Source organism: Oncorhynchus clarkii, chromosome 25 (genome assembly GCF_045791955.1).
Source record: "Oncorhynchus clarkii lewisi isolate Uvic-CL-2024 chromosome 25, UVic_Ocla_1.0, whole genome shotgun sequence".
NCBI classification, from domain to species: domain Eukaryota; kingdom Metazoa; phylum Chordata; class Actinopteri; order Salmoniformes; family Salmonidae; genus Oncorhynchus; species Oncorhynchus clarkii.
This window is the reverse complement of record NC_092171.1, coordinates 22,416,038-22,431,617: the sequence shown is the minus strand read 5'-3', so window position 1 is coordinate 22,431,617 and position 15,580 is coordinate 22,416,038. Positions and strand designations below refer to the sequence as shown.

Here is a 15,580-nt window from a genome sequence, read left to right as displayed (position 1 = left end):
TGTACCGATCCTGTACAGGTGTTGTTACACGTGGTCTGCCACTGCGAGGACGATCAGCCGTCCGTCCTGTCTCCCTGTAGCGCTGTCTTAGGCGTCTCACAGTACGGACATTGCAATTTATTGCCCTGGCCACATCTGCAGTCCTCATGCCTCCTTGCAGCATGCCTAAGGCATTTATTTTGGTGTTTTTCAAAGTCAGTAGAAAAGCCTCTTTAGTGTCCAAAGTTCTCATAACTGTGACCTTAATTGCCTACCGTCTGTAAGCTGTTAGTGTCTTAACAACCGTTCCACAGGTGCATGTTCATTAATTGTTTTCAAAAGGCCTTCAGGGCCGACAGAGAAGTTCTCCACTTTTTTTCCCTTCCATGTATTCCCAAAGTAATTCATTATGGTTTGCATTGCAAATGAAGGCATAAACTGGGTCAAGACACCAGCAGAGTAAGTAGACCGTTAAGTAGTAAAATAAAGGTTAATTAAAAATAAGACCTACAACACTTAACAGCACATTACTCAACACTAGTGAGACTCATGTCGCCTACGGTAGGCTTACAGTAAATCTACAAACATTTTTCTCATCTCTACATGTACGTCTCCTGATTTAAACCCGATCAAACTTGTTGCAACTAAAATGTAGTAGAAATAATCTGCATGTTTGCCTGGCATGGATTGTGACTCCATCTTGTTCTTCGCCCTCTCCAACTCCGCCAATGCTGCCCGACTCTCCGCCAATAACAACATTTGGAGGATTGGAGGAGTCTAAATAAAAATCCAATCTGTGAGAATATCTAAGGGGTTTTTATATAATTATAACGCAGGGTTAATAATAATAATAATAATAATAATAATAATCGGTTTGTTTAAAAAAATAACAATATTTTGGAGATGATTGTTTCAAATAACCAAAAGTGAACACTTATAAAGGGTAAAAGGCCATTCTTGAACATGGGGTGAGACATTAATAATTTTAAAATAAAGCCAGTTTGTTACTTAGAATGATTTCTGTTTTTAGCGGGAGAGAAACCAAAAGCTCACCGCGCCTATTTTTTTGGAAAATCGTTAGTCCAAATGTCAAGTGAAATACCCCCATGTTATTTACAAAAGTTCTCTCTTAGCTCCAGGACCACAGATAGTTTGTTATTGTTGCCTGATGCAGGACTAGTGCCAGAGGAGAGACTCTCAGATGGAAAACGCCTCCATTAATTGCCACAGTTTAGACTTCCGATAGAGCAGAGTTTTAACTCCCCCTTGTGATAGTGTGGTGCAATGACAGAATGCCACAGACGGTCACGGCATAAACTCGTAACTTTTAAAGGAAGAACCACTATAGGAGAGCAAAATAAAAAAATAAAAATCACCTTAATTGAATACTGAGTCATAAAAGTGCATTGAAATTACTTAGGAACTGTGCACACTTGAGAGTTGTGTGACCACTGAGACACCAGTTAGTCCTCTCACTCAAACCCTTGTCATTTATTTGTCTTGTGTTGCACCTATTCTTATAATGTTAGTGAATGTGTCCAGAGTATTTCTAGATTTCGTTATCGACAAATGCGACAAAAAGTACAGTAAATGTAAAATACACAGTGTAATGTTTGGATTCAGTCGTGTCAGGTGAACCTGTTACGTCCTCAACTTTGATCTAATACGTTTCCCATAATCTCCAAACTGTTCCTTTTCAATTGCTACCATGCTTAGGCATATTCCTTTCATATTTATTTTGTAAGAAACACTTCAATTTATCCCTATCCATATAGTCCAATTACCACAAGTGTAAAGGGTTAAGACAGCGCCTGAGAACAAAGGCATCAGAACTAACCATAAATTAATCCAGGGTCACATACCTTCCCAAGATCTCCAGTAACTCAGCAACCCCGTTAAAGTGCTCAGTCTCATAAACAAAACTTTACGAGAGAGGAGAGAGTGGATAAACGTTAGTGAAACATCAGTGAAAGTACCACAACGGTCTGAGTAGAGGAGAATGAGGAGCGCCGTCTTACCGTAGAAAAATATTATTGATCTGTTTTCGTATAAAAGCCCTCAGCCCCAGGAATTTCCCATAGATTCTGTGTAAGACTGTTTTCAGGTAGTCTCTCTCCCGAGGATCCTCACTGTCAAATAGCTCCAAGAGCTACAGAGAGCCAGGGAGAAAGAACAAAAAGGGAAAGAAAAAGATATGAAACAACTACAAACTCGTACAACACTAGTCTACATTTTTTAAAGTGCAGCCTCAATGTAACAGTCTCACTCACCTGTAGAACAAATTTCTGGTCTATGTACTTTTTGGCAATGCTGGGCTGGAATTCTTGACTCTCCAAGAATCGTATGAAGAACTCATACACCAGCTATGATACAGTGAAAGAAAGAGCGAGATGGAGATGTTAAGGGATGGAGGTCAAAGGTCACAGAGGCAAAACATGGGTAGGGTCACTAGTACCTTAAGTGGTAACCATGGTTACAAGACGGCCATGGGGAGGGGCTTATGACTAGGCGGGTTAATCTCAAAATGCGGTCAAATGAACCTGGCTGTTGCTTTGGAAATGTAATAAAGAAAATAAAACTTTTACCAGGAAGAATTTCCTTGAGATAGGCATCGATTTTCTTAAAATTTCTTATGGCTTGGGGGCAGTATTTTGACGTCTGGATGACAAGCGTGCCCAAAGTAAACTGCCTGTTACTCAGGCCCAGAAGCTAGGATATGCATATAATTGGTAGATTTTGATAGAAAACACTAAAGTTCCCAAAACTGTTAAAATAATGTCTGTGAGTATAACAGAACTGATTTGGCAGGCGAAAACCTGAGAAAAATCCATTCAGGAAGTGGATTTTTTTTTATGTGGGTGGTTTTCAATTGAATGCCTATTGAGTATCTAATGTGTTAGGACCCAGATTGCAGTTCCTATGGCTTCCACTAGATGTCAACAGTCTTTAGACATTGTTTCAGGCTTGTTTTCTGAAAAATTAAGAAGAATGAGACCTTTCTGTCAGTGGACTGAGGAAGCATGCAGTACTGGTTTGTGCGCGTGACCATGTGCGCGCCCTTCGTTGTTTTTCTTTTCTATTGAATATGCTATTGTCCGGTTTAAATATTATTGATTATTTAGACAATTGACAACATGAGGATTAATTATCAACATAGTTTGACATGTTTCAACAAACTTTACCAGTACTATTAGGATGTATTCGTCTGCATGCTTTGACAGCCTTTGAGCCAGTGGATTAATGAACAAAACACGCCAACAAAACTGAGTTTTTGGGATATAAAGAGGGACTTTATCGAACAAAACAAACATTTATTGTGTAGCTGGGACTCTTGTGACTGCAACCAGATGAAGATATTCAAAAGGTAAGTGATTCATTTTATCGCCATTTCTGACTTTCGTGACTCCTTTACTTGGTTGGAAAATGTTTGTATGCTTTTGTAAGCAGGGTGCTGTCCTCAGATAATCGCATGGTATGCTTTTGCGTGAAAGCCTTTTTGAAATCTGACAAAGCGGCTGGATTAACAAGAAGTTCATCTTTAAGCTGTTGTATAACACTTGTATTTTTATGAATGTTTATTATGACTATTTCTGTATTTTGAATTTGGCGCTCTGCAATTTCACCGGATGTTGTCGAGGTGGGTGACTAGCGGCACGTCTGCGCCAGAGGGGTTAAGGAGGCAGAGCAGCAGTTCCAAAGAAACGGTGGTGAGAGAATGAGCACCTGACAATAGACCCGTAATAAAATCTTACTAAATCAGGGACCGAGAAACAGAACACGCTCAACACCAGCTCAAATGTCCACATACAAAAGAACATTATATCAAAAATAGCTATGACACCAGAAAGGTTCTCATGGGGGGGAGACAAAACTCAGTCTCCAATTGAAGACAGAACGAATACTCACAGAAACGTATACATCAATTCTAGCCTATGCTGTTACCTGTAAGTGCGGCCATGAGGCCTCGAGTGTGGGTTCATCCTCCTCTGGGTCAAACTCATTACTGTCCGTGGGCGGAAGGGTCCGGAATATGTTGTAAGACACCTGGAAGACAGGGTAAAGGGGTAAATCAACAGATTTCAAAATCAACTGATTTCACTGGAAATTAAGGCAATTGACACAGAGTAATATAACAATCAGTTTTATAGCCAACTCAGGCACTTCAATACTGATGTGAAACCAAAATGTTGACTAATGAGCATTGTTCTTGTCAACTAGCTAAATTAAATTAAATACAAACAGCAGAAAATTCCCCACTCTCTTCCTCTCCACCTACCATCTGTCACTCCCACTTCCTGAAGATCGGGACTTCCTTCCCCCACACCTTAAGTAGGCTCACCTGATTCCAATCAACCTGATTGATTTGTTTTGGGAAGTTTTTTAAATTAAGTTTAGTCCTCTCCTTTGAAGTACATCTCCCTTCAACGGATGTGTTATTGACTAAGTTTATCCTCTCTCCTTTATACCTACGCATTTGGTGTCGACTTTCTATAGAGTTTTACATGATTTGACATGTGTTAGCCACTAGCCGAGTCTTACCTTTTTTTGTAGTCCTTGGTTCTTGAGACTATACTGATCAAAAATATGAACGCAACGTGTAAAGTGTTGGTCCCAAGTTTCTTGAGCTCAAATAAAATATCCCAGGAATGTTCCATATGCACAACTTATTTCTCTAAAATCTGTTAGTGAGAATTTCTCCTTTACCAAGATATTCCAGCCGATTAAACAGCATGATCATTACACAGGTGCACCTTGTGCTGGGAACAATAAAAGGTCACTAAAATGTGCAGTTGTCACAAAATACAATGTCACAGATGTGTCAAGTTAAAGGCTCCAATTGGCATGCTGACTGCAGGAATGTCCACCAGAACTGTTGCTAGAGAATGGAATGTTACATTCTCTACATAAGCCGCCTCAAATTGTTTTAGAGCCTTGCATACTCACCAGACATGCTACCCATTGAGGAGTGGTACAATGTTCCACAGGCCACAATCAAAAGCCTGATCAACTATGCGAAGGAGGCAAATGCTCGTCACACCAGATAGACAAGTTCTGCTCCACCCCCCTGCCTTTTTTTTTTTAAGGTATCCGTGACCAACAGAAACATAACTGTATTCCCAGTGATGTGAAATCCATAGATTAGAGCATAGTGAAAAATCAAATCCAAATAAAATGTTATTGGTCACATACACATGGTTAGCAGATGTTATTTGAGTGTAGCGAAATGCTTGTACTTCTAGTTCCGACAGTGCAGCAATATCAACAAGTAATCTAACAATTCCACAAATACCTAACACACACATCTAAGTAAAAGGATGGAATAAGAATATGTACATATAAAAGTAAGGATGAGCAATGACCGAGCAGCATAGGCAAGAAGCAATAGATGGTATAAAATACAGTATATACAGTGCCTTGCGAAAGTATTAGGCCCCCTTGAACTTTGCGACCTTTTGCCACATTTCAGGCTTCAAAACATAAAGATATAAAACTGTATTTTTTTGTGAAGAATCAACAACAAGTGGGACACAATCATGAAGTGGAACGACATTTATTGGATATTTCAAACTTTTTTAACAAATCAAAAACTGAAAAATTGGGCGTGCAAAATTATTCAGCCCCCTTAAGTTAATACTTTGTAGCGCCACCTTTTGCTGCGATTACAGCTGTAAGTCGCTTGGGGTATGTCTCTATCAGTTTTGCACATCGAGAGACTGAAATTTTTTCCCATTCCTCCTTGCAAAACAGGTCGAGCTCAGTGAGGTTGGATGGAGAGCATTTGTGAACAGCAGTTTTCAGTTCTTTCCACAGATTCTCGATTGGATTCAGGTCTGGACTTTGACTTGGCCATTCTAACACCTGGATATGTTTCTTTTTGAACCATTCCATTGTAGATTTTGCTTTATGTTTTGGATCATTGTCTTGTTGGAAGACAAATCTCCGTCCCAGTCTCAGGTCTTTTGCAGATTCCATCAGGTTTTCTTCCAGAATGGTCCTGTATTTGGCTCCATCCATCTTCCCATCAATTTTAACCATCTTCCCTGTCCCTGCTGAAGAAAAGCAGGCCCAAACCATGATGCTGCCACCACCATGTTTGACAGTGGGGATGGTGTGTTCAGGGTGATGAGCTGTGTTGCTTTTACACCAAACATAACGTTTTGCATTGTTGCCAAAAAGTTCAATTTTGGTTTCATCTGACCAGAGCACCTTCTTCCACATGTTTGGTGTCTCTCCCAGGTGGCTTGTGGCAAACTTTAAACAACACTTTTTATGGATATCTTTAAGAAATGGCTTTCTTGCCACTCTTCCATAAAGGCCAGATTTGCGCAATATACGACTGATTGTTGTCCTATGGACAGAGTCTCCCACCTCAGCTGTAGATCTCTGCAGTTCATCCAGAGTGATCATGGGCCTCTTGGCTGCATCTCTGATCAGTCTTCTCCTTGTATGAGCTGAAAGTTTAGAGGGACGGCCAGGTCTTGGTAGATTTGCAGTGGTCTGATACTCCTTCCATTTCAATATTATCGCTTGCACAGTGCTCCTTGGGATGTTTAAAGCTTGGGAAATCTTTTTGTATCAAAATCCGGCTTTAAACTTCTTCACAACAGTATCTCGGACCTGCCTGGTGTGTTCCTTGTTCTTCATGATGCTCTCTGCGCTTTTAACGGACCTCTGAGACTATCACAGTGCAGGTGCATTTATACTGAGACTTGTTACACACAGGTGGATTGTATTTATCATCATTAGTCATTTAGGTCAACATTGGATCATTCAGAGATCCTCACTGAACTTCTGGAGAGAGTTTGCTGCACTGAAAGTAAAGGGGCTGAATAATTTTACACGCCCAATTTTTCAGTTTTTGATTTGTTAAAAAAGTTTGAAATATCCAATAAATGTCTTTCCACTTCATGATTGTGTCCCACTTGTTGTTGATTCTTCACAAAATAATACAGTTTTATATCTTTATGTTTGAAGCCTGAAATGTGGCAAAAGTTCGCAAAGTTCAAGGGGGCCGAATACTTTCGCAAGGCACTGTAAATATGGGATAAGTAATGCAAGATACATAAACATAATTAAAGTGGCATTAATTAAGTGACTAGAGATCCATTTGTTAGAGTGGCTAATCATTTCAAGTCTATGTAGGATGCAGCCTCTCTGATGGCCTTCAGATAGAAGCTGTTTCTCAGTCTCTTTGATGCACCTGTACGGACCTCGCCTTCTGGATGATAGCGGGGTGAACAGGCAGTGGCTCAGGTGGTTGTTGCCCTTGATGATCTTTATGCCCTTCATCTGACATCAGGTGCTATAGGTGTCCTGGAGGGCAGGTAGTTTGCCCCCAGTGATGCCTTGTGCAGACCGCACCACCCTCTGGAGAGCAATACGATAGTGGGCGGTGCAGTTGCCATACAGGAAGCTCTCAATTGTGCATCTGTAAAACTTCGTGGGTGTTTTTGGGTGTCAAGACACATTTCTTCAGTCTCCTGAGGTTGAAGAGGCGCTGTTGCGCCTTCACCACACTGTATGTGTGGGTGGACTATTTCAGTTTGTCCGTGATGTGTACGCTGAGGAACTTAACTTTCCACTGCTGTCCCTTCGATGTGGATAGGGGAGGTGTTCCCTCTGCTGTTTCCTGAAGTCCACAACCTTTGTTTTGTTGACGTTGAGTGAGGTTGTTTTCCTGACACCACACTCCGAGTGACCTCACCTCCTCCCTACAGTCTGTCTCGTCGTTGTTGGTGATGAAGCCTTGTCACGAGAATGTTATTATCATTGGGATTGAACAATCAATCAATAGCTTTGACCAATCCCCGAGGTCCGTAAAACCATGGGTTTAATAATAATTAGTCAAAGACTCAGCTTATGCAAAAGGTCAGTACAATTTATTCACGAGAACGTTCTGAAGTCCACAATACAAAGACATCCATTTTATAGCGCCGCACATACTTCCACAAACAGTAGATATCATACACACATACATACACATCCTACACACATACTGTATCACTACCCAGCCGACAAAGATTATGGAGACCGTGAGAAGCACTCCCTGTCATCCCCTAAGATTAGGGAGGCCGTGAGAAGTACTCCCTGCCCTCTCCCAAATCTGTGGCCCCTAGCCAAGGTCGGCACCGAATTTTGCTCAGACAGTCTGTTTAAGATACTATAAACAATATATTGTACAGATACATTGTTTTACCCTAATTCTGACTAAAACTACACACATCATTAATTACAATTTTACTGACTATAATCAATTTCGTACAATTATATGGTTTCAGGGTGGAATATTCTAATCATTAATTTAAACAAATTCTATTATCAAGCCTACTACTGTGTCTGCAAACTTGATAATTGAGTTGGAGGCGTGCATGGCCACGCAGTCATGGGTGAACAGGGAGTACAGGAAAGGGGTTAGCACACACCGTTGTGGGGCCTCAGTGTTGAGGGTCAGCGAAGTGGAGATGTTGTTTCCTACCTTCACCACCTGGGGGCAGCCCGTCATGAAGTCCAGGACCGAATCGCACAGGGCGGGGTTGAGACCCAGGACCTCCACCTTAATGATGAGCTTGGAGGGTACTATGGTGTTGAATGCTGAGCTGTAGTCAATGAACAGCATTCTTACATAGGTATTGCTCTTGTCCAGATGGGATAGGACGGCGTGCAGTGTGATGGAGATTGCATCGTCTGTGGACCTATTGGGTTAGTGGGTCTAGGGTGGCAGGTAAGGTGGAGTTGAAATTATCCTTGACTAGTCTCTCAAAGCACTTTGTGATAACAGAAGTTAGTGCTACGGGGCAATAGTCATTCAGTTCAGTTACCTTTGCCTTCTTGGGTACATGAACAATGGTGGCCATCTTGAAGCATGTGGGGACAGCAGACTGGGATTGGGAGAGATTGAATGTCCATAAACACACCAGCCAGCTGGTCTGCGCATGCTCTGAGGACGCGGCTAGGGATGTCGTCTGGGCAGGCAGCCTTGCGAGAGTTAACATGTTTAAATGTCTTATTCACGTCGGCCACGAAGGAGGAGAGCCCACAGTCCTTGGTAGCGGACCACTTCGGTGGCACGGTGTTATCCTCAAAGCGGGCAAAGTTGTTTAGTTTGTCTGGAAGCATGGCGGTGTCCGTGACGTGACTGATTTTCTTTTTGTAGTCCGTGATTGTCTGTAGATTCTGCCGTATACGTGTCTGAGCCATTGAATTGCGACTCCACTTTGTCCCTATACTGACATTTCACTTGTTTGATTGCCTTGCGGAATGAATAACCACATTGTTTGTATTCGGCCATATTCCCGGTCCTCTTTTTAAAAAAATATATATATTTACATTTTTACCCCTTTTTCTCCCCAATTTCATGGTATCCAATTGTTTTTAGTAGCTACTATCTTGTCTCATCGCTACAACTCCCGTACGGGCTCGGGAGAGACGAAGGTTGAAAGTCATGCGTCCTCCGATACACAACCCAACCAAGCCGCTTCTTAACACAGCGCGAATCCAACCCGGAAGCCAGCCGCACCAATGTGTCGGAGGAAACACCGTGCACCTGGCAACCTTGGTTAGCGCGCACTGCGCCCGGCCCGCCACAGGAGTTGCTGGTGCGCGATCAGCCAAGCCCTCCCTAACCCGGACGACGCTAGGCCAATTGTGCGTCGCCCCACGGACCTCCCGGTCGCGGCCGGTTACGACAGAGCCTGGGCGCGAACCCAGAGTCTCTGATGGCACAGCTGGCGCTGCGGTACAGCGCCCTTAACCACTGCGCCACCTGGGAGGCCCTGGTCATCTTTCCATGGTTAAATGCGGTGGTTTGCCAATGCCACCATCTGTCCACGGTTTCTGGTTAGGGTAGATTTTAATAGTCACAGTGGGTACAACATCTGATGCACTTCCTTAAACTCACTCACAGAATCAGCGTATAAATCTATTATTCTCTGAGGCTACCCGGGAACTTGAAGCGTGGATTCTGATTGGTCAGACCAGCGTTGAATGGTCCTGGTCACGGGTGTGCATCCTGTTTGAGTGTCTGCCTATAGGAGGGGAGAAGCAAAATGGAGTTGTGGTCAGATTTGCTGAACGGGGGGCGGGGAGAGGGCCTTGTATGCATTGCAGAAGTTAGAGTAGCATTGATCGTGTTTTGCCAGCCTGGGTACTACAATCAATATGCTGATAGAATTTAGGTAGCCTTGATCTCAAATTTTCTTTGTTAAAATCCCCAACTACAATAAATGAAACCTCAGGGTACATGGTTTCCAGTTTACATAGAGTCCAGTGGAGTTCCTTGAGGGCCGTCGTAGTATCGGCTTGAGGGGATATACACGTCTGTGACAATAACCGACGAGAATTGTCTTGGGAGATAATGCGGTCGGCATTTGAGCGTAAGGAATTCTTGGTCAGGTGAACAAAAGGACTTGAGTTCCTGTATGTTACAACTACACCATGAGTCGTTAATCATCCCGGTGGCTGTACAGACTCCCGACAGCATGTCCCCAGAAAGTATGTTACAATCCCAGATGTCTTTCTGGAAAGCAACCCTTGCCCTAATTTCATCTACCTTGTAATCTAGAGACTGGACATTAGCGAGTAATATACTCGGAAGCGGTGGGTGGTGCGCGCGCCTCCGAAGTCTGACCAGAAGGACGCTCCGTCTACCTCTTCTGCGGCGACATTGTTTTGGGTCAGCCACTGGAATCAATTAGAATGCCTTGGGTGGTTTGAACAAAGGATACGTTTTGGGAAAGTTGTATTCCTGGTAAGTTGACGTCGCTCTGATATCCAATAGTTCTTCCCGGCTGTATGTAATAACACTTAAGATTATTTGGGCTAACAATTTAAGAAATACATAAACTAAATACTGCATAGTTTCCTAAGGACTAGAAGCGAGGTGACCCTCTCTGTCGGCGACATCTTCCCTTATAAGAGTCAACTGACTGATTTCCTTATGAACTGTAACTCAGTAAAATCTTTGAAATTGTTGCATGTTGCGTTTATTTTTCTTCAGTGTAGTTATCCTTTGTATATATTTGATGTTGAACTGACATCTATTCCGTATTATTTACTCCCAGAATCCTAGGCTAGCAACCATCATATCCGATTACATCCCTTTTCTAAATAAATGGTAAACTAGGAGATGTGTCCTAGTGTTCTTACAGACAACTGGTCTAGTAGTCTGTAAGAACCAGAAACCCTCCAGTATTTTACAAACTAAGATTGTAGCGTGGCTAGGAGTTAGTTTACTTTAAGGCACAATGTGTTGTGGCCTCACCATTTTGACAACCTCCGGGTAGGCCTGTTCTGTCAGGTAGCCCCTGCTGACGGTGACATAGTCCACCAGTTCGTTGAGCGTGGAGCGCTTGTACTCTTTCATCTTTAGGTCAGACAGCGTGTCCATGAAGTCAAAAACAGTACAGCACTGTTGCAGCTTCTTCAGGAACAGCTCCGGCTGCTCCGGCGCTGGCACGTCTACACACATGGGGAGAGAACGAGAAACGGTCAGTAGAGGCCTACTAGTATAGGGAGACTTCTAGTGGAGAGGGGGAGGACATTGGAGTAGAGATGGAGAGTGAATGAGGAAAGGAAAATGTGAATTTAAGGACCTTCACTTGTTAATTTTTTATACAGTGCCTTGCGAAAGTATTCAGCCCCTTTGAACTTTGCGAATTTTTGCCACATTTCAGGCTTCAAAACAAAGAAATAAAACTGTATTTTTTGTGAAGAATCAACAACAAGTGGGACACAATCATGAAGTGGAATGACATTTATTGGATATTTCAAACTTGTTTAACAAATCAAAAACTGAAAAATTGGGCGTGCAAAATTATTCAGCCCCTTTACTTTCAGTGCAGCAAACTCTCTCCAGAAGTTCAGTGAGGATCTCTGAATGATCCAATGTTGACCTAAATGACTAATGATGATAAATACAATCCACCTGTGTGTAATCAAGTCTCCGTATAAATGCACCTGCACTGTGATAGTCTCAGAGGTCCGTTAAAAGCGCAGAGAGCATCATGAAGAACAAGGAACACACCAGGCAGGTCCGAGATACTGCTGTGAAGAAGTTTAAAGCCGGATTTGGATACAAAAAGATTTCCCAAGCTTTAAACATCCCAAGGAGCACTGTGCAAGCGATAATATTGAAATGGAAGGAGTATCAGACCACTGAAAATCTACCAAGACCTGGCCGTCCCTCTAAACTTTCAGCTCATACAAGGAGAAGACTGATCAGAGATGCAGCCAAGAGGCCCATGATCACTCTGGATGAACTGCAGAGATCTACAGCTGAGGTGGGAGACTCTGTCCATAGGACAACAATCAGTCGTATATTGCACAAATCTGGCCTTTATGGAAGAGTGGCAAGAAAGCCATTTCTTAAAAGATGTCAGTCTCTCGATGTGCAAAACTGATAGAGACATACCCCAAGCGACTTACAGCTGTAATCGCAGCAAAAGGTGGCGCTACAAAGTATTAACTTAAGGGGGCTGAATAATTTTGCACGCCCAATTTTTCAGTTTTTGATTTGTTAAAAAAGTTTGAAATATCCAATAAATGTCGTTCCACTTCATGATTGTGTCCCACTTGTTGTTGATTCTTCACAAAAAAATAGTTTTATATCTTTATGTTTTGAAGCCTGAAATGTGGCAAAAGGTCGCAAAGTTCAAGGGGGCCGAATACTTTCGCAAGGCACTGTATATTCACCCTGATGAACCAATCCAACTAACTCAGTCTTCCATGATTACGTAAGAGATGAGCTGCTATAGAGGCAACGGACCACACGCCACACGAACCTACAGGTCCCTCATTACTGCAGCATGTCACTGTAGTCAACAGATTACATAGTACAGGTAGAAGCGCAAAGACCATACATACAATACAAATCAGAGGAACCTGATCCAGGCATGAAATCGCTTCCATCAGAGACCAGTTTGCACAAGATCTTAAATCCAGGCTATATGTACTTGTACTTACGGTATATCTATATAGTCAGTCAGTGCCTGCAGTTTAAATAGGTGGTATAAAAAGTGGATAAAAGTGACCTCATCACAGGCCATCCCTAAGACTAAGTATCTACACTAAGCTATCTATGGTCTTCTCAGCCAAGCATCTGTCAACATGGCATAACACAGGGCAATACAGGTAACTGCCAAAATAAAGGCAAACCCAACATAGTGTCTAAATAGGGTGTTGGGCCACCACGAGCCACCAGAACAGCTTCAATGTGCCTTGGCATAGATTCTAAGAGTGTCTGGAACTCAATTGGAGGGATGTGACACCATTATTCAAATGGGAAATTCCATAATTTGGTGTTTTGTTGATGGAAAACGCTCCAGAATCTCCCATGTGTTCAATTGGGTTGATCTGGTGACTAACACACCCCTTTAAAGCCCCTATGCTCCTTTCAAGACCCCTCTTTCAAAGTCACGAGATCTCTTCTAGACACGGTAGCCAAAATAATGGGCAACTGGGCATTTTTACATGGCCCTAAACATGATGGGATGTTAATTGCTTAATTAACTCAGGAACCACACCAACTCCAACATGCTGCAGCTCCTTACCAAGAGGGGCCGAGAGCCCTGGGACCAAGACGTGGCCATCATAGAGGAAGGCCACACGCCCATCAAGACTGTGCGTTAGGGTTGTAAGAATGCGCGCGCGCACACTAACATTACTCCTATTATTGATCCTTTGCTCTCTCATGATTGGCTCACGGTCTGCTTCACTCGGTCTGATTGGTCTAGAGAAGGTCCACTTGGTCCTGTTTGACACGCTGATGTCACTGGCTGCCATGGAGACTGTTGGCAAGGTGAAGAGGGCAGCGGAGGCAGAGCAGATGGGGGGGGGGGTTCATAGAATAATACCCTCTTTTGGGTTAACCAGGTAAGACCAGAGCACAACCAGGTCATTCTAGTACACAAACTGGTTATTGTAAATTACGACCATCGTACTGTTAACGTGATTGTCTCGCTCTCTATCTGCAGTTAAATCAGAAGTTGAGAGCGAGCACTGAGGATGAGGAGGCTCCAACCTGCACAGACCTACAGCCTGTTAAACCAACAGTGTACGTACACACACTAAAGGTTGAATGGCAAAAACCCGGATACTGAGATTTACCGGCCAAAACCAGTCCCTTTTCCCAGGATAAATAACTGCAAGAAACCCGTAAATAAGTCATAACGAGCAAAAATAAATGCAACTACTAACTTTACTGAGTTACAGTTCATATAAGGAAATCAATTGAAATAAATTAATTAGACCCTTATCTATGGATGTCACATGACCGCCCAAAAGGGCTTTATTACAAGCAGAAATACTCCTCAGTTTCATAAGCTGCCCGGGTGGCTGGTCTCAGACAATCCCGCAGGTGAAGAAGCCGCAGGTGAAGAAGGCGTGGTTACACATGGTCTGCAATTGTGAGGCCGGTTGGAAGTACTGACACATTCTCTAATAAGACGTTGGACGCGGCTTATGGAAAATAAATTAACAATACATTCTCTGGTAAGAGCTGTGGTGGACATTCCTGCAATCAGCATGCCAACTGCACGCTCCCTCAAAACTTTAAACATCTGTGGCATTGTGTTGTGTAACAAAACTGCACATTTTAGAGTGGCCTTTTAGTGTCACCTGTGCAATGATCCTGCTGTCAAATCAAGCTTCTTGATATGTCTCACTTGTCAGGTGGATGGATTATCTTGACAAAGGAGAAACGCTCACTAACAGGGATGTAAACAAATTTGCAAAAAATGAGAAATCCTTTTTCTGCATATGGAACATTTTGAGCTCTTATTTCAGCTCATGAAACCAACACTTATGTTGCGTTTATATTTTAGTTCAGGATATAAGAACAGCATGGCGTGAAATTATATGAAATGTTTAAATATGGCTTCTCTGTGGCCTCTGCATGATGAACCATCAAAGCTCAGGGTGGGAACAGACAGCCCATCTCAAATTGGAGCGCAGTCCCAGTGCATGCATCATATCATGGTAACTTGTTTTCTTGTCATAGTTAGGCCTACCTTTGCTGCAGCATAGTCTATAATATAAAGACTGAATGCGTGTCTAATTTACCCATCTCCATCTGGCTTGAGCAGTCACTTTATTTTTGAACACAGCCTCACTCGAATATCGTTGCTTTAAAATCAGTGTACGCGCAAGCACTCCCCCTCAATTCCATTCAGACAACAAAATAGATAATCCTGTTCTAGAGTGTCAAACGTTTAGACACTACTCATTCCAGGGTTTCTTTATTTTTATTTTTTAACATATGGAATCATGTAGTAACAAAAAGTGTTAAACAAACCTACAAATATTTTATATTTGAGATTCTTCAAAGTAGCCACCCTTTGCCTTAATGACAGCTTTTCACACACTTTGCAGTCTCTCAACCAGCTTCATGAGGAATGCTTTTCCAACCTTATTGAAGGAGTTCCCACATATGCTGAGCACTTGTTGGCTTCTTTTCCGTCACTCTGCAGTCCAACTCATCACAAACCAAAGCACCCCCACACTTCTTCCTCCATGCTTCACAGTGGGAACCACATATGCGGAGATCATCCATTCACCTACTCTGCATCACAAAGACACAGCAGTTGGAAACAAATCTCTCAAATTT

At 42.6% G+C, this 15,580-nt stretch overlaps 1 protein-coding gene across 5 annotated transcripts in view; it reads right to left on the bottom strand.

Annotated features, from left to right (window-relative positions):
- Positions 1–15,580, bottom strand: part of LOC139384147 (serine/threonine-protein phosphatase 2A 56 kDa regulatory subunit epsilon isoform) — a 77,309-nt gene that overhangs the window by 11,835 nt on the left and 49,894 nt on the right. For all 5 annotated transcript variants that reach the window (XM_071128831.1, XM_071128830.1, XM_071128832.1 and 2 more), the window contains 5 exons: positions 11,240–11,436; positions 3,922–4,023; positions 2,250–2,342; positions 1,998–2,128; positions 1,842–1,901 (listed from right to left, as the gene is read on the bottom strand). In XM_071128831.1, the coding sequence (XP_070984932.1) occupies positions 1,842–1,901; positions 1,998–2,128; positions 2,250–2,342; positions 3,922–4,023; positions 11,240–11,436 (583 nt within the window). The remainder of the gene's footprint in view (positions 1–1,841; positions 1,902–1,997; positions 2,129–2,249; positions 2,343–3,921; positions 4,024–11,239; positions 11,437–15,580) is intronic.